Genomic DNA, 23621 nt, shown 5'->3' on the forward strand with positions numbered 1-23621 from the left:
GAGTCCGCGGTGGTGGCGGCGGTGGCGGCGGTGGCGGCGCTGTTCCCCGCGCGGTCCGCGCAGCGGGCTCCGGGCTGCGTGTCTCGGGCGGCGGCGGCGGCGGCAGTCCGGCCCCGGCCCGAGCCCGACCCCGGTGAGTGCGGCCCAGCGACCCTGGCCCGGCCCCGGCCGGGTCTCGGGGATCGGGCCCCGCGGAGCGTCGGCGGCCCGGGCTCCCGGCGCTCTGGCCGCAGCCACTCACGCTCTCCTTTGTCTGCTCCCGCCTGCAGGGTCCCTTCCCCGGCCGCCCCCCGCCCACGGGCCGCCCCCCCGGGCCCGCCGTCCCCTCCCCCGCTGGCGGGGCCCGGACAGAAGATGGTGCAGAAGAAAACAGCCGAACTTCAGGGCTTCCACCGTTCGTTCAAGGTGAGGGCCGGGTGGGCTTGGGATCGCCTGGGGCTGGACCGGTCGAGTGGCCGGTGGGGGGCGCGTAGCCCACCCACCCCTAGGATCCCCCCAACTCCGGGGCTCGTGCCTGCCCCCCACCCTGCGTCTGGGGCTGCTCCAGTGGGGTGTGCACTGGTGGTGGGGGGCGGTCAGTGGGCCACAGGCCAGGCCCCAGCACCTTGGGGACTGTAGGGTCTTTCCTGCAAGAAACCCAAGTGGGGCCGGGGCCCGCAGCCCCTAGGGGCACCTGGCTGTTTGTCCCTGCAAACCCCAGCCAGGGAGCCCAGCAGGCCACAGTCCAGCTCTCTGCGCCCTCAACCTGTGGGTCTGTGGGGTCTTTCCTCCAGGGATCTGAGGTAGGGCTGCAGGTCCCCAAAAGCCCTCCTAGGTGGTCTACCGAACGGGGGAGTGGATTGGCTGCCCCCCCCCAGCCCTGCATCTCCCAGACACTCCAGGCCCAAGTGCTATTTCCTGTGGGAGCGGGAAGTTTCTGCGGTGGCCCCGAGGCTGCAGCCGAGTCCTGGTCTCAGATGAGCAAGTCTGGGCGGGGGGGTTGGGGGGGGCGGGCAGGTGCTGGGCTGGGGCCCCGCAGGGCTGGCTCAGGGGACGCAGTGATGTCAACGGCCGCCCCACCCCGCCAGCCGCGTTATGTAATGGCTTCCCTGGGCCTCCTTGGGCAGGGACCTGTTGCCCTGTAAAGAAGGCAGGACCTGGGTGTGTGTGCAGGCGTGCGCACGCGTGTGTGTGTGTGTGTGTGTGTGTGTGTATACACGGGCGCGCGGCACACGGGGGTGGGAGGAGCAAGCTGAGACTGTTTGGGTTAGAATTCCCAGGCCTGTCCAGCCAGCATCTCAGGCCAGCGTGCCCCACCTCTGCCCACACGCCTGTCATCTGTGCGCTTCCCCCCCCCCCCACACCCCAGGGCAGCAACAGCCTTGGCACATCCAGGTGTCCGGGGCTGGGCTGAAGTGGGGGTGGGGGGTGGACCTGAGATGTCACTGTCAGTGGTCTGTCTCCTCCTGGTGCTGGCCAGTAGCTGAGACAGGGTCAATGTGAGGGGCCAGCACCGCCGCCAAAACAAACTCGAACTTTCTGGATGGTTCCAGCTGCCTCCTGCCAAGGCCTGCTGACTGGAGGCCTGAGGCCCGCCCTAGGCCCAGCCCGCCCACATTGCTTGGGACCAGAGGCTTTGCCCAGGTGGGACGATAGGAGTGCTGAGGGGGTGAGAGGAGCACTGGACGGGGAGCCTCAGCTCTGAGATGGCCCTCCCGGCTACTCTAGGACTGTCCTCCCTGCACAGTAAGGTTGCTCCCTTGGGCTGGGGCCAGCTCCCTCCCCCGCACCGTCCAGCAGTGGCTCAGCAGGGACAGGCTTCTGCCGGCCGTCTCCCAATACGCTTCCCCCATTGTAAGCTGGGAAATTGGAGGCCCGGAAAGAGCAGGGGTTTGCCCTGGGTCCCCCCAGCACATAGTGACGAGGACACGGGAGCTGGCTCTCCCCTGGGGGCGGCCTGGTCACTCTTGCTGTCTCCACGTAAGAGGCCGGGACGGGCATGTGAGGGCGGCGAGGGGACCCAGAAGACACCCTAGGGTCCTCACGCCCTCCCCCCATCTCCCCCACAGATGTTTGTCGGGCCTGGGGCTGAGGTCACTAGCCCAAGGTGAGGTGGCTGGTGGGTGACGGTGTTGGCTGCTGACTGTGGGCCTCTTGTCTTATCGCCCCTTCATGTGGTGACCCTGGAGCCCCTCCTCCCAGGTGCGAGGAGTAACCTGGCGCCTGGGGAGGAGTCTTACCGGTGAGCTGATTGCTGGCGCTCCAGCCTGCTGTCCGCCTGCCTCCCCACGGGGGCCGGAGCCCTCAGCGGGCCGGGCCAGGCCAGTGGACGAGCCCTGAGCTGGCTGGCAGGAGGACTCCCTTCTTCCCGCTCCCCTGCCCAGCCCGGGCCTCCTAGCAACTATCTGCAGGGCGGGTGGGAGCCTGGGAGCGCCCGTGCGTGTTTTGCAGCTGCTCCCTCTGACCTCCCGCTGCCCCCCTCTGCTGCCGGCCTGGCTTCCGGGCGTCCTGTCTGTAGGAATCTGGCCCAACTCCGGGCCCCTCAGGGTCTCTCTAGGGCTTTCCTGGAGTTTCTTCTCTGGATGACCCACCAGCCAGAGCCTGGCCCCACGTCGTGAGGCCCAGAGAGGGCTAGTGACTGGGCCCGGGTCACCCAGCATCAGCAGCACCACCACGCACAGAGGCCCCCCACGCCCACCCGAGGCCCTGGCCACTTAGACTGCTAGGGCTCGGGGAGCTGAATTAGAGGTGGCTCCTGAGGGAACCTGGCTGTGCCTCAGTGCCCCAGCCTCCAAGGCCGCACACCTCATGCCGGGGCTGTCAGTCCTCACCCTGGACCATGTCCTCTGCAGAGAATGGGTCCAGCTGTCCTGCGGGGCATACGGGATGGTTCCTCCAACCCCCAGCCGCCTTCCTTCCCCAGTCGTGGGGACTGGTGGGCAGTCTCGAGTGGGCCTCTCTGTCACAGGGCCGCTCTCGTGGCTGGGCGCGGGGGCCTGTGAGGGGCTCTGTCCGGGGGTGAAACGGGACAGTGCCGGCTGTGGCCTGGGCAGGGCCAGGCTGAGGGCGGCCGGGGTTTACACTCTCTCCCAAGGCCTTGGAGCCCCATTTTGTGAGCCTGCAGAGTCTGGGGGAGTGACACTGTGGGTCCGGTGACAGTGGGACCACAGAGGGAGCGGTACATGGCCAGGAGGGCAGTGGCTGCCCATTCAGCAGAGGGGAAACTGAGACCGGAAAGACCAGTGCCTTGCATGGGAGGCGGTGGGAAAGCAGGCAGGGCCGCCCCTGCTGGGAAGCCCGCCTAGAAGCCGGTGACTCAGCCCCTCCCACTGACGGCCGTGCTGCCTTTGATCCCGGGCAGCACGGGGCCAGCCGGGCTACGGAGCTTGTCCCCATTCTGCAGCGGTGAACAACCAAGGTGTGAGGCGTGGCTGGGCACCACGGTGACTCACGCCCAGCCCTCTGCCCGCTCACGGGCCCTCCCCACACCGCATCCCCTTCCTGGACGCCCCAAGGGCCCTGGGCTAGGTGGTGGGGGGAGCGGTGACCATTTCCTCACAGTCCGGCAAAGCCAGGCTTTGTTCCCCTTGACTTGTGGACACAGGGTGGGCCCGGTCACTCTCTGGGCGGGGCCTGAGCGCTCTCGCCTCCCCTCCTCCTCCAGGGGCAGAATCCTTTCGAGCTGGCCTTCTCCTTAGACCAGACCCATCACGGGGAGACCGATTTCAGCCTGGAGCGCCCTGCCCGCCCTGGTGAGGCCCGAGAGGGAGGGGGGCTTCCCCGGGAGCCGCGGGGGGCCACTGCCTGCTGGGCGGGGTGGGCCTCACCTCCGGGTCTCCCAGTGCAGATATGCCCGCGAGCCAGCCCATCGACATCCCGGACGCCAAGAAGAGAGGCAAGAAGAAGAAGCGGTGCCGGGCCACCGACAGCTTCTCCGGCAGGTTCGAGGGTGAGTGGGCGCCAGCGGGGGCGGGGCGGGGAGCGAGATGGGGGCCGGCCTGGGGCAGCTCTCACGACCCCCCCCCCCCGCCCCGCTCCATAGACGTCTACCAGCTACAGGAGGACGTGCTTGGGGAGGGCGCGCACGCCCGAGTGCAGACCTGTGTCAACCTCATCACGAACCAGGAGTACGCGGTCAAGGTGAGCGCCAGCGCCCGGGCGGCTCCCCCTTACCTCTGCCCGCAGCGCCTGGGAGCTGGCACTGGCGGAGGGTGGCGGGAGGAGGGGAGCTGGCATCCGAGCCCCGGGGCCAGCAGCTGGGGAAAACGAGTGTCTAAAAATGGCCTTAGGGCCAGTGAGTCAGGCCACCCCTGGGAATCTAGGTCAGACTGGCCTGAGCCCCCGAGGTTGGGCAGGAAGTGACCACAAGGGCCAGCTCCCTACCAGGCGGCTGGGGGCTTCGGTCAGAGCTGGCTCTTGTCTGCTGGGTCCTCTCGTGCCATACCTCAGGACTGACAGGTGGCTCTCCACGCTGGTCACGAGGATGAAAAGGCCGCGCTTTACTTGGGGCCCGAGGAGGCTTGGCATATGGGGAAACCAGGGCAGGCCCAGAAGGACCTCTTGGGTGTTCCCGTGTGGCCTCTGACCCACGGTGTGGCCAGGTGGTCTGGAAAACTTGTGTTCCTTGGCCAGGTAGTGTGACCCTGTGTTCTGAGAAACCTTGCAGTGTTCCCTGGTGACCCTGCCTCTGGGTGGGGTGGGGTCCGAGGAGGCTGGCGGCCCAGGACGGAGGACCAGGTGCCGCGGGCATTGGATGGTTCGCCTCCAGCACTTCTGCACTGGGGGCTCTCCTGCTCGGGACCCTGCCGGGCAGCCTGGCTTCCTATCACTGTCGGGCACTGCGACTTTCTCATGCTGCTGTGTGATCTCCCGTAAATGTGGGGCCCGCGTTTTCCTCCACGAAGGCGGGGTCCCAGCCAGACCGCCCAGAGCTCCCTCAGAGGAGGTGGCTACTGGCGTTGTGTCAGGAGGCCCTGGAATCCGGTGGCTCTGCCTCTCGGCACAGGTGCTTGTCACCAGACAGGTGGCACAGGGCATGGGCTGGGCGCTGGCAGCAAGTGGCCATCACGCCTGCCTGCTGCAGGAATGAGCTGGGACACACCATGTTCCCCCCCTCCCCAGGCCGGTGTGCTGGACAGAGAACTCTGGGCCGGGGGGTGACCTCGCCTGCCTCACCGGCCCAGGGAGAGGGGGCCGAAGACCCAGCCTGGGGAGAGGTCCCCAGTGGGGGCCAGGGCTGCCCGGAAAGAGCCAGCAGACACCTGTCCCCACTTCTGGGAGCAGACATGGCTGGGGCACCCTCCGGTCCTCAGAGCTCCTGGGGGCCTGAGGGGATTGGGGGCAGAAGCTGGCGTCCTGAGGCTGAGTCCCAGGGGACTGTGCCTGCTCCTTGGCAGGAGGGCCCATCTGGGCGGCCTGAGGGACCCCAGGCAGCTGCCCAGACAGTCGTGAAACCGGAGGTGAGACTTGGCACTGAGGCAGGCAGGGACAGCATGGCCAGTGGCCAGGTACCCCAAGGCCCCCCCAGTCCCCTGGGTGGGTTGGGAGCCCACTCAGTGGCCACCAGTGTCCTGGTCAGGGAGGGGAGGCTGCCCAGTTCCGGGGACCCTGACACCCTGAAGGGGCATTCTGTAGGAGTCCCAGACCCCAGACGTGCCCCCGAGGCCTGTGGGGTCAGGCATGGAGAAGGCGCAGCTCTTTTCTTTCTCTGGCTGGCTTGTCCTGCTTGTTTCTCCCCCAGTGCCACTTGGGAAACATGTCACCCCTCCCTCCCCCCAGACTTGTGGTGACGCCATAGTCCCGGCGGCTGGTGAATTCTGGGCCCCAGAAGAAGAACTCAGCTTCTTAGAACTTAAGATTTAAGAGCTAATGGGGTCCTAGGCATGGCACAGAGTGAATTTCGGGTGGGGGCCCTGTGGGCCTTGGAGGGTCCGGGTGATGCAGCTGCTCCAGCTCCTGCCCCGCCCCCTTCCAGATCATCGAGAAGCAGCCGGGCCACATTCGGAGTCGGGTTTTCCGGGAGGTGGAGACACTGTACCAGTGCCAGGGACACAGGTAATGTGACCCACCTCGCCACACACTGGGCCCAGAGCCAGCTCTCCGTGGATGAATGGGCCTGAATAGCTCGTCATCCCCAGCAAGCATTTCAAGAGCGTCCAGTGTGTCCCTACGGGCAGGGTCTCGGGTGGGCAGGCGGGGGTGGGGAGGAGTCGGTGCACAGGGACCTCAGGAAGCCTTTCTCCTCTCCTGCCTCTCCAACCCCCTGTGCCCCAGGAACGTTCTAGAGCTGATAGAGTTCTTTGAGGAGGAGGATCGCTTCTACCTGGTGTTTGAGAAGATGCGGGGCGGTACGTGGGGCCTGGGAGACCCTTCCCGCTGGGTTGTGATGGGCTGTGGGCTGGGCCACCCCACAGGACTTCTCAGAGCTGCCCCTCCTGTGCATGGCTTGTGGGGTCTGAACTTGCTGTCCAGGCTTTGGGCCCCAGGAGGCCAGAGTCAGAGTGTCCCTGTGGGGGGGAAGCGGGTGCTGCTGGGCAGTGGCCTGGAGGCGCCCAGGTGACCGTGTGCGCTCTCCCTCCGCCGCGGCCCGGCCCCAGGCTCCATCCTGAGCCACATCCACAAGCGGAGGCACTTCAACGAGCTGGAGGCCAGCGTGGTGGTGCAGGACGTGGCCAGTGCCCTGGACTTCCTGCACAACAAAGGTGTGTGGGGTGGTCCCCGGGGGCGGCCCACCGGGCGTCCGCTCCACCTGCCCTGGGACTCCCGGAAAATGCTCCCGCGGACTTGCCCTGGTTCTCCCTGCAGGCATCGCCCACAGGGACCTAAAGCCGGAAAACATCCTGTGCGAGCACCCCAACCAGGTGAGGGCGCTGGGGAGCGGCCCCCTGCGGCCGGGGCGGGGAGGGGGGGGCCGGGACCCCCGCCTCAGGGCCTCTGCCCACCCCTCCCAGGTCTCCCCCGTCAAGATCTGCGACTTCGACCTGGGCAGCGGCATCAAACTCAACGGGGACTGCTCCCCCATCTCCACTCCGGAGCTGCTCACCCCGGTGAGCCGCGGGCGCGCCCAGACCCGCTCCGGGGCTGCGGTTGCGTAACCTCGAGGTGCTGCCGGCCCAGCGCCGCCGGGCTGGGGCTTTTTGCTTAGCAACAGCCGCTGATTGGCCCCGCGGAAGGGGGCGGGGCGGGGGCTGGCTCCCGGCCGCTGATTGGGTGGCAGGGCGGGGCGAGCACCTGCCACCTGTTGATTGGGTGGAGGGGCGGGGCGGGCGTCCTAGCCTGCCTCTGATTGGCCGGGCGGGGGGGCGGGCGGGGCGTTGGGCGCCTCGGCCCCGGTGACCCTGCGGCGGGGCCCTCACGTGACGCCCGGGAAGTCCCGGCCCGCGGCGCCACCCATCCCCCTCGCGGGCTCCTGACGCCGGGTCCCGCCCGCAGTGCGGCTCGGCGGAGTACATGGCCCCCGAGGTGGTGGAGGCCTTCAGTGAGGAAGCCAGCATCTACGACAAGCGCTGCGACCTCTGGAGCCTGGGGGTCATCCTCTACATCCTGCTCAGCGGCTACCCGCCCTTCGTGGGCCACTGCGGCAGCGACTGCGGCTGGGACCGCGGCGAGGCCTGCCCAGCCTGCCAGGTGCGCGGGGGCCCCGCAGCCGCCCCGTGCGCCCCCTGCACCCCGCGGGGACCCCGCACCTGCCCCGTGCGCCCTGTGACCCGCGGGGACCCCGCACCCACCGCACCCTGCCATGTGTCCAGATCGTGGGTTAGGCTGTCTGGTGGCCCGGGGCCCCTGGCAGAGCTCACCACTAAGCCGGGGAGCCCAACTCTGGGTCCCGGCCGGCGCGCGTCCCTGTGGGGGCTCCGTTGCCCGCAGCCGACACGTCGCTCCCCTGTCCTCCTGCCCCGCAGAACATGCTGTTTGAGAGCATCCAGGAGGGCAAGTATGAGTTTCCCGAGAAGGACTGGGCCCACATCTCCTTTGCTGCCAAAGACCTCATCTCAAAGCTGCTTGTCCGCGACGCCAAGCAGAGGCTGAGCGCCGCCCAGGTTCTGCAGCACCCTTGGGTGCAGGGGGTGAGTGAGCCCCACGAGGGCCTCGTGTTCCACACAGCCTCCGGGGGGCTGGGGAGTGACTTGGGGTGGGTGTCCGGGAGCCTTGGGGAGGCCGGCAGCGGCTCCCACCCGCCACATGGGTCTGGGGCTCTGTCCGGCCAGGGTGGGGGACACAGGCACAGCGGGGACGTGGAGCAGCTGCCACCAGCCAGGGCTTGGGGTTGCAGGTGCCACTCGGTGGAGTGCTGGGCCTCTTGCCCCAGAAACACTGGGGCCCCTTCTGGCCTGGCCCACCTGCCCGGAGCAGCGGGGGTTGTCCAGTGGTTGGGCAGGCCGCAGGCCTCTGGCAGAGCCTGCCAGCCCCCCGCCCAGCTCCCTGTCCCCACCCAGCTGGGGAGAGCCTGCCGGTTTTCTGGCCCGCGGTCAGCGAGCCTGGCTGCCAGTCCAGGGCAAGGAGGGCACAAGGGCAAGGGTCTTAACCAGAAATAGAAGTTGCACTGGGACTCCCCAGGGAACCAAGCCTGGGGCCCTCATCTCAGGGCGAGCCGCTGGAGGGGCACCCGTGCCCTTCTGGGACGTCAGGAGACCCGGGAGTGGACACGGGAGGGGGCGCGGAGCAGGTCCCGTGGGCCACTGCTGGACTCCCGCCCCCTCCCGCTCCCCTTGGCCTGGCTCAGTTCCCGCAGGGGCGCCCCTTGACCCCTGGCCCCGACCAGCTGGGCGCGGGGGGGCCGCTGGGCGCTGCTCCTGAGCCCTGGCCCTCAGCCCTGGCCGTCCTGTCTCCTCACAGTGCGCTCCGGAGAACACTCTGCCCACACCCATGGTCCTGCAGAGGTGAGGCTGCGGGGGGCCTGAGTGGGGGCGCTGGGGGGTGGTTAAGGTTGGGCGTTCAGAAAGACAGGAAGTTCTTTGTAAATGGGGGGGCTGGGGAGCCCTCTGAGTGCCACCGCTGGTGACGGATGGAGCCCCCGTGGGGGGCCGGGCCCGCTCCCCCAGGGAGGCTGCAGCCCCTCCCCCAGGGGACTGCCCAGGGGACCGGGGCCTGCCTGGCAGCACCCCCCCCCCCCCCCGCCAACCTCTGCGACCGCCCCCTCCCCAGGAACAGCTGTGCCAAAGAGCTCACGTCGTTTGCGGCCGAGGCCATCGCGGTGAACCGGCAGCTGGCCCAGCGCGAGGAGGACGCGGCGGGGGAGGAGGGCCAGGGCCCGCCCGTGCTCATCCGGGCCGCCTCCCGCTGCCTGCAGCTGTCCCCGCCCGCGCAGAGCAAGCTGGCCCAGCGGCGGCAGCGCGCCAGCCTGTCTGCGGCCCCCGTGGTCCTGGTGGGAGACCACGCGTGACCCCTCGCGCCTGTACATAGGTCACTCCCGCCCGTCCCCCCACCGCCCCATCAAATCTGAAGAGGTTTTTTAAGCTGTTTCCAGCCGGTGACCGGCAGGCTGCCCTCCCCTGGCTGGGCTCCGAGGCGCTGAGCTCAGTCGGGGGGGTCTTTTTATATGAGGTTTTTGCTGTTGGGTTTTTTCTCTTTTTTTCTGCCCCACCCCCATTTTTCTTCCCCTTTAAAGGTGTTAAAAGCAAAGCAGGCGCCTGGGAGAGGAGAGGGAAGGCTGCGCGTGGCTGGGCTTGCCGGTCCCTGCTGCCCCGGCCCCAAGGCTCGCCTGTACTGTGAAAGGTCCCCACCCGCCCACCCGCCCCGCCGCGACTCAGGAGAGGAGGGCGATCGTCGTCTTCCAGAGCTGGGGGCCCAGGAACGCGCCCCTCCCCAGCCCGCACAGTATTTCAGGGACGGGCCCGCCCCACACCTCCCCCCAGTGACCCAGCAGCTCCTTAACCCCTCACCCCAGAAACACCCTGGTGGCTGGGTGGGGCGGGGTTTCTCAGGTCTCCCTTGTGGCGGGAGGGGGCCTGGGTGGGGGCAGGTGGGCTCCACGGCTGCCTGCTGTACCCCCTCCCGCCTTGAACTGACAATCGGGGCTCTCTCAAACCTTGACCTTAAGCTGCAACTGACCCCAGGTGGGGGGTGCACCTGCTGCCCCCCAGGATGGCGGTGCCGGAGGAAGTGGGAGGGGCTGGACAGACGCCCGTCAGCCAACGTGGGGGTCCCAGAGATCCCCACTGTGGGCACCCGAGTGCCCCTTCTCAGGGCTCAGTCTGACCACGGCCACGTCCCGCCCCTTGTCGCCCTTGGGGTCTGGTGTGGAAGCTCTATCAGCCCCCTTCCTCCTCAGAGCCAGGGCCCACCCAGGGGTCCTGCCGAAGCTCCTCCACCCCCAAGGGCAGCCTTTCGACCCGCCCACCTTCAGGAAAACGGCCGCGGCTACCGCGGCCTCCTCCCGGGCACCAGGAATCACAGTGCCCACCTCTGCCCACCTTGGCGCTGGGCTCACACGTCGGGCCTGCCAGGCCTGGGGAGACTGATGCCCCTCCTCGTCCTCGGGAAACACTATGCAATACAGGCCCCCCTTCTCTACGCACATGCGCTCCTGCCCGCCGGGGAGGGCCCCGCGCAGCCCCCAGCCCGGGCAGCGTGGCCCGGCGTCTGGCCTGGTCTGCACAGCGGCCAGGGCCTGGAGAGCCCTCCGGCTTCTAGTCTGTCCCGTTCTGTTAATTTTTCAGATATCAGTTGACTTCCTTCCCTGTTCTTGAACACTTGAATGTTGGGGGGCCTCGTGGGGGGGCCCAGATGCCGTTTCTGTGGCCGTCTCCCGTGGCTGGTGGGGACTGCCGCCCCTCCGGCCCCCCCGCCCGCCCGGATCTGTGGACTGGCCTTTCCAAAGACCCCGGGGCGTGGGAGGCCGCCCCACCCTGTTTCTTGCCCACCGGTGATCCTACGTTTTGCAACTGGGGATTCTGCCTTTTTGTAAAAAACGAACGGGCCCCCGCCCACCACAGGCGCCTTGGCCGTTTTACTCTAGAAAGCCGAGCCGTGAGGAGCTTTGTTCCTTCTTCCCAAAGGTGGGACAGCCACTCTCTGCCCGCCACATGTCACACGGACCGTGGGAGCTGAGGGGCTGTCAGAACCGTTACTGTGAATGCGCCTGGCCCCCAGGCCGCCCCACGCTGGGGGAGGGGAACGGCCACGTTCAATGTTAAGATGTGTAAAAAAGACAAAAAAAAAAAAAAAGTTTTTTAAAAGTGGGGGGAAAACATCCAAGCACTTTAACCGCCACGCCAGGTGAACTGATAAAAACAGCTCATCTTCCTGACACCAACTGTCAATGCCGGAATTTTGTATTGTTTTGTAAGGATTTAATAAAAGTCATAAAAACTTGTGTGTCCTCGTCCTGGTTTTGTTTCGAAACGAGTGGCCTCCAACCTTTTCTCGCCCCTGGGGAGGCTGTGAGTCGGGGGCGGGGACAGGTGCGGCGACAGGTGCGGCGGGACGCCGCTGGGAGGGTGGGGGGCTGGGCTGCTCCTCTGAGGCCCTGAGCCGTCCCCCAATGTGCCGGATGCCTCCTCAGGCCTCCACGGAACCGAAGTGGAAGCTACGGGGTGGCCTGGCCTTGGACCCTGGCCCTCAACTCTCCACATCCCCACCAGCCGGCTGCTGCAGATCCGAGCCCGGGGAAGAGGAAGGGAGCGCTTCTGGCAGGCCACTGACTTGGAAGGCCACAGCCCAACAAAAAGTTGGGTTTTGAAAAAAGTCCTTCAAACCTGGCCAGATGGTTGTTCTGTGCAGGCGGCCGGATAGCCCGGGGTTGGCTTCGCATCCTGGGGGTGAGGGAGCGGATCAGGGAGGGCTTCCTGGAGGCGGGAGCCAGTGGGGTGGGGGAGGGGTGGTGAAGTCTGGCCCCTGAGGGTGTCACCAGCTGCTTCAGCTTCCCCGTCTGACCAGCAGGGATCCGAGATGGGCCTCACTGGGGAGGCGTGAGCGGGTGGCAGGGTGCCTGAGCTGCCCAGCGGCCCACGTTCTGCGTGAACTTCTGGGCCCTCCGCGTGGGCTCGAGCTCTGTCCCGGGGACGGTACCTTGCTCCGGCTGCCTGCCGGCCGAGGGATGCTCCCTCACTTGTGGGGGACACGTGTGTCTGCTCACCCGCTCGTGGGGTCCTTAGCTTGTCCCCACGTGTTTGGGTGTTGTGAGCTGCGCTGTGGTGAGCAGTCTCCGCTGTCCCTGTGCGGACGGACGCCGCCGACGGGAGCCGGGCACAGGCCCGCCTGGATATCATTTCTGGAAGGACCATCTTGTCATTGTATGGAGTATGGACACGGCCCAAAGGGCCTGGTGAGCCGTTGTCACCTGCAGCCAGCCCAGGGAAGGGTGACAGGCTCGGGGGGCGGCCAGGAGGCCAGAGAGAGAGCCAACAGCGACCTGTGTCAGTAGGGGACCCGCGCGCTCCTGGAGTCCCAGGATGTGGGGCAGGAGAGAGAGGCTCTCTGAGCTGGTGACAGGCCTACCCAGACAGGCATAGGCTGGAGGATCTCCCGGGCAGGAGGGGCCTGCGGCCCCCACCCGTCCTCCCTGGGAAGCGAGGCTCAGCCAGGAGCACACCCCTACCTGGCACGCGGAAGGGAAAACCCAAGCCCCCACCCAGCATTTGTCCAGCTGCCCCTAGAGGCGTCTCTGGAGACCCCCCAGCTACCCTGCGCCCTCCAGGACGCCCACCACCACCGCCAGGTGCCCCCTCCATTCCTCAGGGCCCTCCCCTATCCCTCGCCCGGCCCAGCATGCGCATGTGTGCCCACCGAGCCCTGGGGCCATGTGCCAAGCTCCCGTCCTCCCAGGTGGCACTGAGCCCCGCCTGGCCCTGCCAGGCCCCACCGCCGACCTCTCCGTGTTTCCTCCCACCCGGCAGGGCCTGCATCAGGGACGGCTCGATCTTGCAGTTTCCTCTCGGCGGATGCCACGCCTTCCACCTCTCCTTTCTCCAGAAGCCGCAGGAAAGTCCCGGAGCAGGAGGGACTGGGAGCCTTTCCCAGGCTGGTGACGCCCTGGCCCCGTGTCCACCTGCGTCAACGGAGAGGCTGGCTTGGGGCTCACCACCTGCCCCGGAGCCATCCAGCCTTGGGCACCCCGGCTGATGCGGGCAGGCGGGCGCGTGCGGACGGGACCAAGACCGAAGCGCCCTGGAAATCTCATCTGCGACGCGGGTCTGCGCCCTGCACCCCCTTGGCAAGGCAGGGACCCGAGCTGATGTTCGGGGTTGATGATGGGGAAACGGGCAGGCGTACGGAAGCCGTATTATCTTCGCAATTCTGTAGAGCTGAGACTTTTTAAAAATAAGTGTTGTTAAAAAGTAATAATAAAGTAGGGTCTCCTGGGTGGCTCGGTCGGCTGAGCATGTGACTCTTGATTTTGGCTCAGGTCCTGATCTCAGGGTCATGAGACGGAGCCCCGGGCAGGGCCCCCGTCTGCCCCTCCCCCGCGCACGTGCGCGTCCTTGCTCACTCGCCCTCAAATAAATAAACGAATAAAGCAGCAACGCACCCACAGACAGGCAGGGGCCCTGTGGGTGTCGGAGCCCAGGCTGGGGCGCGACGGCTGACGTCTCCTCGTCATCGTGGGACGGCGTTTCCTCTTGGGATGACAGAACTTTCTGGAGCGAGACGGCAGCGATGGTTACACAGAACAGTGACTACTACACGCCACTGGTGTGTGCTGTGATCTGCGCCTCCATTAAAGTTAAAAGGCGACCAGAGCGCGTCTGTGTAGGACGTGCCAGTGTTCGGGTAACACACCGAGGGCTAATTTATCACCTCAAGGCAGGGGACGAGGCTGCTCAGACGTGCACCGCCCCCAGGACTGGGGTGTTCTGCAGAGTTTGCTCCTGCCTCTCCCCCGTCCCCACGGCAGGCTCTCCCGCAGGCCACCCCAGCTCCACGCCCTCCTTACCGGTGCTGCCTCCAGAGGGAACGCTTGCCTGTCCCAGGGTCGGACTCACCCACGAGGGAGGAGTGCTGGGGTCAAGTCAGACAGGCATCTCCCTCCTCCCCACGCAGGGTCTGGGATTCGCAGCCGCCTCCGGAAGATGCTTCGGGGTTTCTGTCCCGCCCATTATTTCCCCCATGGAGACTCAGTTTCCCCACGTGGACTGTGACAACACTGACTCCGTTTCCCTCTTGCGACCCCCTGTGAGACAGCAGGAGGCTGGGACCCCAGCAGGGCAGGGGGACAGACCGCTTGCCCGGCCCAGGACACAGAGGCACAGAGACGCGGGAGGAGCAGGGCGTCCCCAGCATCGTGTCCACTTGTGCGAGGTGGCCCCTGAGGGTGTCGGGGCCACAGAAGGTTGTGGGACCAAGCCCCGGTCGTGCCTGACCCGAGCCCCTCCGCTCAGTGACTCAGCCCTGCCCAGCCTCTGGTCCCGCAGGGTCCCTCCTCTTGAGCCTGGTGCCAGGCACGCAGGGCGAGAAACCGGCTCCCGACCGCTGCCGATGGGAGAGCCAGGACCGAGGGGAGGGGACACGGGCCTCTCCCGGGCTTGGAATCAGGGGAGTCCACACACTGCATCCCCGGGGACAGTCCCTTGTGCTGGGAATCTGCAGCTGGTTCCCCCCGCCCACCTGTTGGTAACATTTTGCAAAACCCTGTTACAAAGTCAGCCCCAGGACACCGGCATCCCTGCAGTCCAGCCCGGTGGAGAGTGGGGTAGGGGTGTCATAGGCCCAGGACAGGGGCCTCCCTGTCTCCCACACTTTTCCCTCCACAGGTGCAGTTCATACCCGTGGTGCCCAGTGGCCCCGGGGGGTGTCTCTGGGACCCCCACCCTGGAGTAAGGCAAGGAGAGCGCCTCGCCCTGCATTTGGGGCCGGAGCGGGGTACTGACGGCACCACCAGCAGGGAGGAGGGCGGTGCTCAGATGGGGAAACCGGGACACAGAGCGGTCGCGTGCCCGGCCCACGCACAGAGAAGCGGGGTACGCGGCAGGAGCCGTGGGGCTATGAGGAGCGGCTGCTACGTTCCCTGGCCTCTCAGAACACTGTCCCCGCCTGCCTGTCCGTCTGTCCTTCCCTCCTGACCCCCCTCTCCCTCCCTTCTGCCTTTCTTTCTGGAATAAAAGCACATATTTGCTGGAGATTCAGAATTATTTACTTCCCAGAAGGAAAACCCATAAAGTACATTTGTGCTGTGGGTCTTGAAAAATTCACCAGCGAATGAAAGGTTTCCACACAAGGCGTGTGCGCTGGGGGTGGCGATGACGATGTCCGGAGAATCGGTGGGGGGGCTTCGGCGGGTCCCATGAGTCCGGCCCTCTGGGTCAGGGGGATCCCGGCCCCTCCGTGGGCCCAGACGCAAGGCTCGGGAGTGGGAGAAACGGAGCTGGAGGCCTGGGTTTCTCCGTGGGGCCGGCAGGGACCATCTGGGAGGGGAAAGGAGGCGAGGGAGGCCGGGAAGTGGAGGAGGCTGGCGGCCCGCACGGGGTTCTCTGTCCCCACTTAGCCTGACGGGTTTCTCAGGAGAGCTGATGAGGGCTGGGCTTTGCGGCTGGGTCCGCCGGGGGTTCCAGACCAGGCTGGGTGCCCACGGAGGCGCGGCAAGGCCCACTCCGCTGTGGGGGGCCGTCGTACAGAACCAGGGCAGGGGAGAGGGGCGAGCTCCGTGGGGGGTTGCCTGGCAAAGAATCCCAAACTCACCGGCTTAACGCGACCGTTATGTTCTGCTCCTGCTTCTGTAGACCAGGAATCTGGGGAGGGATCAGCTGCATGGTTTGTCCGGGGACAGACCCCGAGCCCACGACGCACAGGGGGAGGACCAGACACAGGAGGCCCCACGGGGTGTGAGTCCACACCTGTGACGCGTCCAGACCAGGCTCCTCCACCGCTGGGAAGGGGCTTGCTGGGGCGGGGATGGGTGGGGCTGGGGAGTGACGGCTCTGGGGAAAGGGATTCCTTGCAGGTGACGGAGGGTTCTGGAATTAGGCAGTAGTGCCAGTTGCACAACTCGGCGAACATACTGACAACTGAGCGAATGGACCCGACACGGGGCTCCGCGAGAGTGGCCAGACCCAGAAGGACCCGTCCCGCAGGACCCCACTCCCAGGAGGGCCCCAGAGGTGCCCGTCCACACGGACAGAGAGGAGGGGGTGCGAGCCAGGGCTGGGGCAGTGCTGGGGGGTCCGTGCTTCGTGGGGACGGAGTCTCCGTGTGGGGGTTGGAAGGTTCGGAGACGGAGGGCGGGGGTGTGAGTGCTTCCCGCCGCGGAGCTGTGCGTGCAGAGACGGTCGAGGCGGTGAATTCATGTTATGTGCATTTTTATCACAGTAATAATTTTAAAAAGGAAAAGCAAAAACCAAAACAAGACAACGGAACGCCCGTGGATGGATTTCTGGCCCCGTGTCGGGGCGGCTGGGCCGCCGCTCATCTCTCCCCACTTCCGGGCTCGCCGCCACAGTCCCGGTGGGGCAGAAGGGACAGGGATCTGGAGTGCGTCCCTCTGTCGAGTCACGGCCCTGAGGCCCAGCACTCCAGGCTGGCCCAGTCTGTGGCTGAGGGGTGACCCGGGCCCCGGCCGTGTGTAGGCCTCTGCCGGGACGGGCCTGGAGCAGGAGTTGGGGGCCGGTGGGGGGGGCTCTCCAGAGATCGGGGCTCGGAGGACAAGGGAGCCCACCGTGCCTCCTCCGTCACAACCGGCCAGGGAGGAGTCGGCTCCCCTCTTCGCAGAGGAGACGGGCGAGGCCGCCTTTTGTCCACTGGACGTTGACCTCACAACCTCGAGTCAGTGTCCTCCCGAGCCCCGCTGGAGAGCGTCTCCTCTCGGACACGGCTGAGGACAGAGCGAGACGGACGTCCCTGCCCCCGCAGCGAGGCCGGCTTCCTGCTTGTCCCGTAACCTGGGTCTTGCGCCCTCGCGCCAAGAGACGTTAGGACTCTCAGGCCTCAGAGGCCACCTCTGGGACGAGGGGCAGAGGACACGAACCTCAAAGCCCGTCTCGGCAATAAAGAAAGGATCTCGTGACTCGGAGGACTTTGGATCCGCCAGGTCCCGGGAGAGACAGGAGAAGCCTGAGGAGGAGTGGGTGGAGAGGGGTAGGATCCCAGTCCCTGTGGTTCCTGAGAGTGGCACTAAGTGCTTCAGGAACATTCCAGAGTGTTTGCGTCTGCTCTAGACTCATCCCTGGTCCGCGTTCCTGGAGTACAGTCAGGCAGGCTGGGAGCTCGCTGGGCGTTAGACGGGCCAGTGTCCACAGTGGTTTGATGTAGGAACAGAATTTGCTCTGAGAGTCGAGGCAAGTCAGTGCATCAATCAGACCCATCACCCCGAATCCCAGAGGCCCTTCTGCTTCTTCCGGGAACTGGCCCCCCGTGGAGTTGTCCCCCTTGCTGTCTCTCGGGGGCTGGGTCTCCCGGCAGCACACGGAGGCGGGGACGCACGGGAAGGTTTGTTAGGATTCCCTGGGAAAATCCAGCAGGGCAGGGACTCCCTACAGGGACAACTACCCCTGGCAGCACCCGGCCACGACTGGGGGTGTCTGCGGTTGTCACGCCGTGCTGCCCCTGGCATGGGGGTCTGGGGTGCTGCTCAGTCCCCACAGCACCCGGGACGCCCCACTAGTGAGGACTGTCCAGCCTCCTACATCAGCAGTGCCGGGGCGGGGGCAGAAGCCTTGTGGTGGGGGGCGCAGAACCAGAGGGCAAGGCAGGTGAGCAAAGGGGGGACATCGCACAAGGTCCCCTAGGGGCAAATCTGGAGAGGACGAGGGTCACACATCAGCTGTCCCTCCTGGGGCAGGGGAGCTGGGGTCCCGCCCCACGCCTGCGGGTCATCAGAGTAGGGCTGCTCCTGTGGGGACGTTACTCCCAGGGTCCCCCGGCTCCCGCTGAGACCCGGCGAAGGGGGCTTCAGCTGGCTGAGGGGCCGAGAGCACAAGGCGCCGGCTCGGGTCGGGGGAGCGGCGAGAGCAAAGTCCTGGGGCCTGGGGTGGCTCCTCGGCTCCTGCTAGAAACGGACGTCCAGGTGTAGCGGACTGCGCAGGGGCCCGAGGTCCAGGCCACCCGCCAGGTGCAGGGCCCTGCGGTCCGCTCCCTTTGCTCCCTGTGGCCACCGCCCCCAGGACGGCTGCCCAGGCTGCACCCGTGGGAGGAGGACGGGCCTGGGTCGCCAGGGCTCCTGCCTGGCGGGCGCCCCGACAGTGCTGCGCACACACGCCCGCAGGAGCTGAGACCCCCCGCCCCCCAGCCCTGCCTTCCCTCGGAGACTAAGCCGCTTGTCCTGCGAGACGCCACCTCCCGGCGGGGCCCCGGCTTCCGAGCTTCCTTCCACTGCATTCTGGCCACGGAACTTCTCATCAGTGGGAAGTTGCACTCAGCCTCGGTGGGAGTCCAGGCACCACTTGGGGCTTGAACCCTGGGGCGGTGGCGCCCCCCTGGCCATATCTGGGCATCTGGGGTCTGGAGGGGCTCTGACTCACCCTGGACTGGGGTGCCGTGAGCCCCACGGGCACGACGAGACCCCAGCACCCCGCGCCCCTCTTCCACTAGTGACCTCAACCCCACGACCGCCCCGGCTGGGAGTGAGAGTTTCACGAAGAGATGCTGTTTTCCCGCAAACGTGTGTCCTTCCTCCCCCCAAACCCGGTCACACACTCGGTTCGTGACCTCAGGAGGCCACGTGAACAGTCCATTCTATGCCCAAGCAGATCCCGCTGTCTGGCCGGGCGCGAGACTAAACGAGACGAAAACGTGACCAGGTGGGGCCTCCCCTGCCCCGGGTCACTGACCTGCTCGCAGGAGGGGCCTTCCTGGGCCAGGGTGTCAAGGAGAAGGCTGGGCTGGCCGGCTGGAAGCCCAGGCAATGGAGGTGAAGTGGAACCAGGAAGCCCCGACCCACAGCTGATGTCCCTGGCAAACCTCAGGTGTGTGGGGGAGGGAAGCCTTTTCCTCTACCCTCTTAGGTTCCGTACCGGAGCCTGTCAATTAAACGGATGAAAGACATCTTACTAGGAGCCACACAACTTTGTTTATTTTGAATTTGATGTGCTCCGGCATCCCAGGAAGAAGTGGAGGTGCAAGCGAACAGGGGGATGCGGCAGCTCCGCACCCCGCGACGGGGGAAGGGCGGGGAGAAGAGCCACACGTGGGAGAGCAAATGAACTTTGGGAATGATAGACGGCCCTCGGGAGAATAAGTGGGTGATAGTTTGTGACAAAGTCTGTCTGGGAGTGGCGCCCGCTGCTCTTCCCCGAGAGGAGACCCCGATCCCCGGAAGGGATCTAGGACTATTGCGCTCTTTCGGGAGGCTCCGTTTTCAGGCAGACGAGGGACTTCAGGAGCTCAGACGCTCGCAGCTCAAAGTAATTCTCACACCAAAGTGCCACGTTTTGGGGTAACAGGTCCGGGTCCCCTTCAGTTGCTCCCGTGAAATGTTTTGCCAAATCTTCCTTTCCTTTCCTTGTGTCGGACATTTTTGGTGTGAATGAGTACACCCCTGTGCGACAGCCCCAGTGTCCTAGAGTCGCGCAGGGGCGGTGGCAGGGGGGTGGGGATGACGACCTCCCACCCTGCCCTCCACCGTGGGGCCCCAGAAACGCCGCCGGGTTCCCGGGCTTGGCTGTTTAAGCAGCGCCCTCTAGAGGCCCCGCCAGTGTAGACAGGCCGGGAAGTGGTAGGAAGACCCCCTGCGGCGAAATTCTAGCTCCTTCTCAAAGACGCACAGGTGTTGGGTGGGCGCACTGCACAAAGTGTCAGTCAGACGAGGCGGACAGCCTGCGGACCTTCCCTGGTCACCCCTGGGGCCCGCGTGCCCTCAGCCTCCTGCTCCCGCAGCTCATCCCCGCGTCTTCTGGACCGCGGAGCGCAGGGAAAACGTGACGCGGTAAAAGCGAACACCGACTTCTCACATTTCAGAGTATTTCCTTCTGCGTTGCCGAGAGATATAGATACATATCTATATGTATCATATATATTTATGTATTTTTATAAACTTTACTTATATAATATGTGTTTTTATGTATTTATATGTTACTTATGTTATATATATATTTAACTGCAATAGAGAAGTTATGACAAGGTGAAACATGGTGGGTCAAACATGACCTACTTTATCTTTTCTTTTTTTTTTTTTCAAAGATTTTACTTATTTATTTGTCAGAGAGAGAGAGAGAGTGAGCACAGGCAGACAGAGTGGCAGAGGGAGAAGCAGGCTCCCCGCGGAGCAAGGAGCCCGATGTGGGACTCGATCCCAGGACGCTGGGATCATGACCCGAGCCGAAGGCAGCTGCCCAACCAACTGAGCCACCCAGGCGTCCCTATCTTTTCATTTTTATTCTATTAATTTATTTTAGTTTTTTAAAAGATTGTATTTATTATTTGACAGAGGGAGATACAGCGAACGAGGGAACACAAGCAGGGGGAGCAGGAGAGGGAGAAGCAGGCTCCCCACCGAGCAAGGAGCCCAATGTGGGGCTCCATCCCAGGACCCCGGGATCATGACCTGAGCCAAAGGCAGACGCCCAACGACTGAGCCATCCAGACGCCCCTCTTTTATTTTTTTAAGAATTTTATTTTATTTTTTTAAAAGATTTTATTTATTTATTTGACAGACAGATCGCATGTAGGCAGAGAGAGAGAGGGGGAAGCAGGCTCCCCGCTGAGCAGAGAGCCCGATGCGGGGCTTGATCCCAGGACCCTGGGACCATGACCCGAGTGGAAGGCAGAGGCTTTAACCCACTGAGCCACCCAGGCGCCCCTAAGGATTTTATTTTTAAGTGATGTCTATACTCAACATGGGGCTCGAACTCATGACCCTGAAATCGAGAGTCACCCAGTCCACGGACTGAGCAGGCCAGAGACCCCCAGCAGTCACCTACTTTCATCCTTGCAAAGGTCTGGAGTTTTGCACCCGAACTGAAATGGCTAATACTTTGGAATTCCCTGTATTTGCTTGAATAAAATCTACCAGGGACACCTGGCCGACTCAGTCCGTGGAGCTTGTGACTATCGATCTCACGGTTGTGAATTTGAGCCCCAACCTGAGCATAGAGATTGCTAAAAATAAAATCTTGAGGGGCGGCTGGGGGGCTCAGTTGTTAAGGGTCTGCCTTCGGCTCAGGTCATGGTCTCAGGTCATGGTCTCAGGGTCCTGGCATCGGGCTCTCTGCTCGGCGGGAAGCCCGCTTCTCCCTCTCCTACTCCCCCTGCTTGTGCTCCCTCTCTCACTGTGTCTCTGTCAATTAAATAAATAAAATCTAAAAAAAAAAAAAAAAAAAGATTCTGGCAGGCAGGTGTGGTGTGCTAGACAAGTCTTGGAAGGGAGCTCCCTTGCGCATAAACCCGCCACCTACCCGTCGGGAACGTCCCGTCTCTTCCTTCCACGTCTCCTTGTCCAGCATGTGCAGGGCCCGTTGGGAACCAACACTGCACCATGATTTTAGCCCCCTGAGGCCACCGTAGCCTTCTGACCTCCAGGATTGTCGGACAGAAATGATTTAAGCCGCTGTGGTTGTGGTATGAGGTACAGCATCCCTGGGAATCTCATACCCACTCGTGGACCAGGACTGGTCCCGGGCCCCGTCCCCCAAGCAAGCAGCAGGCCCGGCGCTCATGCCCACCGCACAGCTCCTGCCATCTTAGATCTTCATTCCCAACCCTTGGCTGACTGCAGAGACCCTTGATATCACCGCTAGGGTCTGTCCTTGTAGTTTAGGCTGACGGGTAAAGTGAACATGAAATCACACAAGCTATAATCAGGAAACGCAGAAACTTACATGGTTGGCCGAATGATAAAAAAAGAAGGTAAAATTATATTTTGGGTGAGGGGCTACAAAATCAAGGTAGGCAGCTACCGAGGAGGGTTTGCCAAGATTCTCTGTAAAGGGCTTTGTCTGCCCTTTGGTCTCCATGGTAACTACTCACATCTGTCCTGGAAGCTGGAAAGCAAGCAGAGACAACTTGCAAATGAATGGGCATGTCTCTGTGCCAATAAAACTTTATTTACAATAAGGAGTAAGGGGCAGGGCCTAGCGCTCAGGCAGGCCATATTCGCGGAGGACACCTGTTTCAGAATATCACCGGAGCTAAATTGGAAACAGCAATAGGAACTCACCCTCTTCAAAATCGACTGTTTCTTCCTGATCACTTAGGTAGCCATTAAGGTTCTGCACCAAAAATTAGCGTGCAGTCATTGAAGATGTGTCCCCAATACCCACACTGCAGTCATGGGTACTCTTCTCCATCCCCAGGGAATGGGGGTCTCTGGAGAACAGCGGGCCGTGTGTTTCGGGGCAGGGGAGGTGCACTACGGGCTTTGACTATGTCACTGCAAGAAGGCAGGGGTGCTTCTCCACGGGGCAGTGTTGAAGGCACACAGGAGCCCACACAGACGTATCCATCATCAATCATGATTACAATTAATTAAAACTACCTGAGTCTGAATGGCACGAATCCATAATTATCCTCAAAGGGCAGGAACAAGGATTATACTATATACAGGCCTGATTTATTCTGGTGAACCATTTCTCATCACCCCCACATAAAAAATCGGCTATCCTCTTACCACACGGAACAGACTCAGGGTGATCCCAACTATATAAAAGATCCTACTCTTTGTAAAAACCAACAAGAAATTTTAAAAAAAAAGGCCAATAAAGAAATACACTAAAAAGCTTACGCTAGTTATTTTTGGATAGTAAGACAATAGGTGATAGTCACGTGCTTTTCTGTATTTTTCTGGCATTTCCAAGATTCCCTCCTTTATATTCCTAGAATGAAAAATTGTCCCCAGGTTTGGACTGCCTTTGTCCATGGTTATAAGCTGGTGCTTTGGCCTTGGGTCAATTTCTTACCCCAAAAGAGCAGAGTGAGCTGGTGCACAGGAGGCGTTTTATTCCATCCTGTGGCCAAGGCTGCCCTTGGCAGGACGTCCCGTGAGGGGCTGGCAGGTATACAGGTGCAGGATGCCCTTGGCTCTGTCCTCATCCCCAGGGTAGAGGTCGTCCCCAGGGGGAGGGGACTGGCTGTCCATGGAAGGAAAACCCAGAAGGGCTTTAAGCAAAGGCTCTGAGCCCCCAACTAAGCTCGGAGGAGACTGGATTCTAAAGGGTAAGGAGGCGTAAGTGGTGGAGGCTGGGGGTTGTCATGAGAAGCAGGGGCAGTGCAAAGTTAAAGCACAGAGTCCCTTGTTCCAAAATTATTACAAATCTCAAGATGGTGACAGCAGAGCATTCCATCAAGCTTGGGGCCCTGGATGACTGCTTGGGCTGCGTGCCTGGGGGAAGTTGGCCATGGTGGCATCCAGGAACGGGGACCCTACTCAAGGCGTGCTTTGGAGGTAAAGAGCTGATCGAGATTTGGGACTGGACCCTGAGGTGGGATGTCTTGCCTGTGGCTCTCCTAGGTGTCACGGGGCCATTCACCCCTGCCCCCAACAAAAATCCCTTCTCCATGGGAACGACCGGGCCGAGACTGGTGTGTGTGTGGGGGCGTCCCCCATTAGACGCTACATTGTCGCAGATGTCGTCCAAGTGTGCCCCAAGTCCCGTGCTCAGGTAAGGGCCAGAGGAGAGCCTCACGCCCACCCACGGGGATGGGCCTGGGCCGCCGGCCTTCTGGTCACCCGGACGTGGCTCCAGGACCTGGAAGGGAGGACGCTCTTCTGCGTGCTGGTCACCGGTCAGCGGCCCTTCCTCCAGGGACCCCTCCCCCAGCGCAGCTCCAGATTTTGCCCC

General features: G+C 63.6%; 1 protein-coding gene across 1 annotated transcript; it reads left to right on the forward strand.

The window, feature by feature from the left end:
- Nucleotides 1-11293, forward strand: MKNK2 (MAPK interacting serine/threonine kinase 2). Its single transcript, XM_080809835.1, has 14 exons — nucleotides 1-133; nucleotides 270-405; nucleotides 3644-3731; nucleotides 3827-3928; nucleotides 4022-4119; nucleotides 5954-6033; nucleotides 6253-6326; nucleotides 6576-6680; nucleotides 6784-6839; nucleotides 6930-7025; nucleotides 7411-7605; nucleotides 7881-8045; nucleotides 8815-8858; nucleotides 9124-11293. Exons 2-14 carry the CDS (start codon nucleotides 355-357, stop codon nucleotides 9359-9361), a joined length of 1392 nt encoding a protein of 463 aa, XP_080665961.1. The 5' UTR covers nucleotides 1-133; nucleotides 270-354; the 3' UTR covers nucleotides 9362-11293.
- The last annotated feature ends 12328 nt before the right edge of the window (nucleotides 11294-23621 follow it).

Source organism: Martes martes (genome assembly GCF_963455335.1).
Source record: "Martes martes genome assembly, chromosome: 1".
In the NCBI taxonomy this organism is placed as follows: Eukaryota; Metazoa; Chordata; class Mammalia; order Carnivora; family Mustelidae; genus Martes; species Martes martes.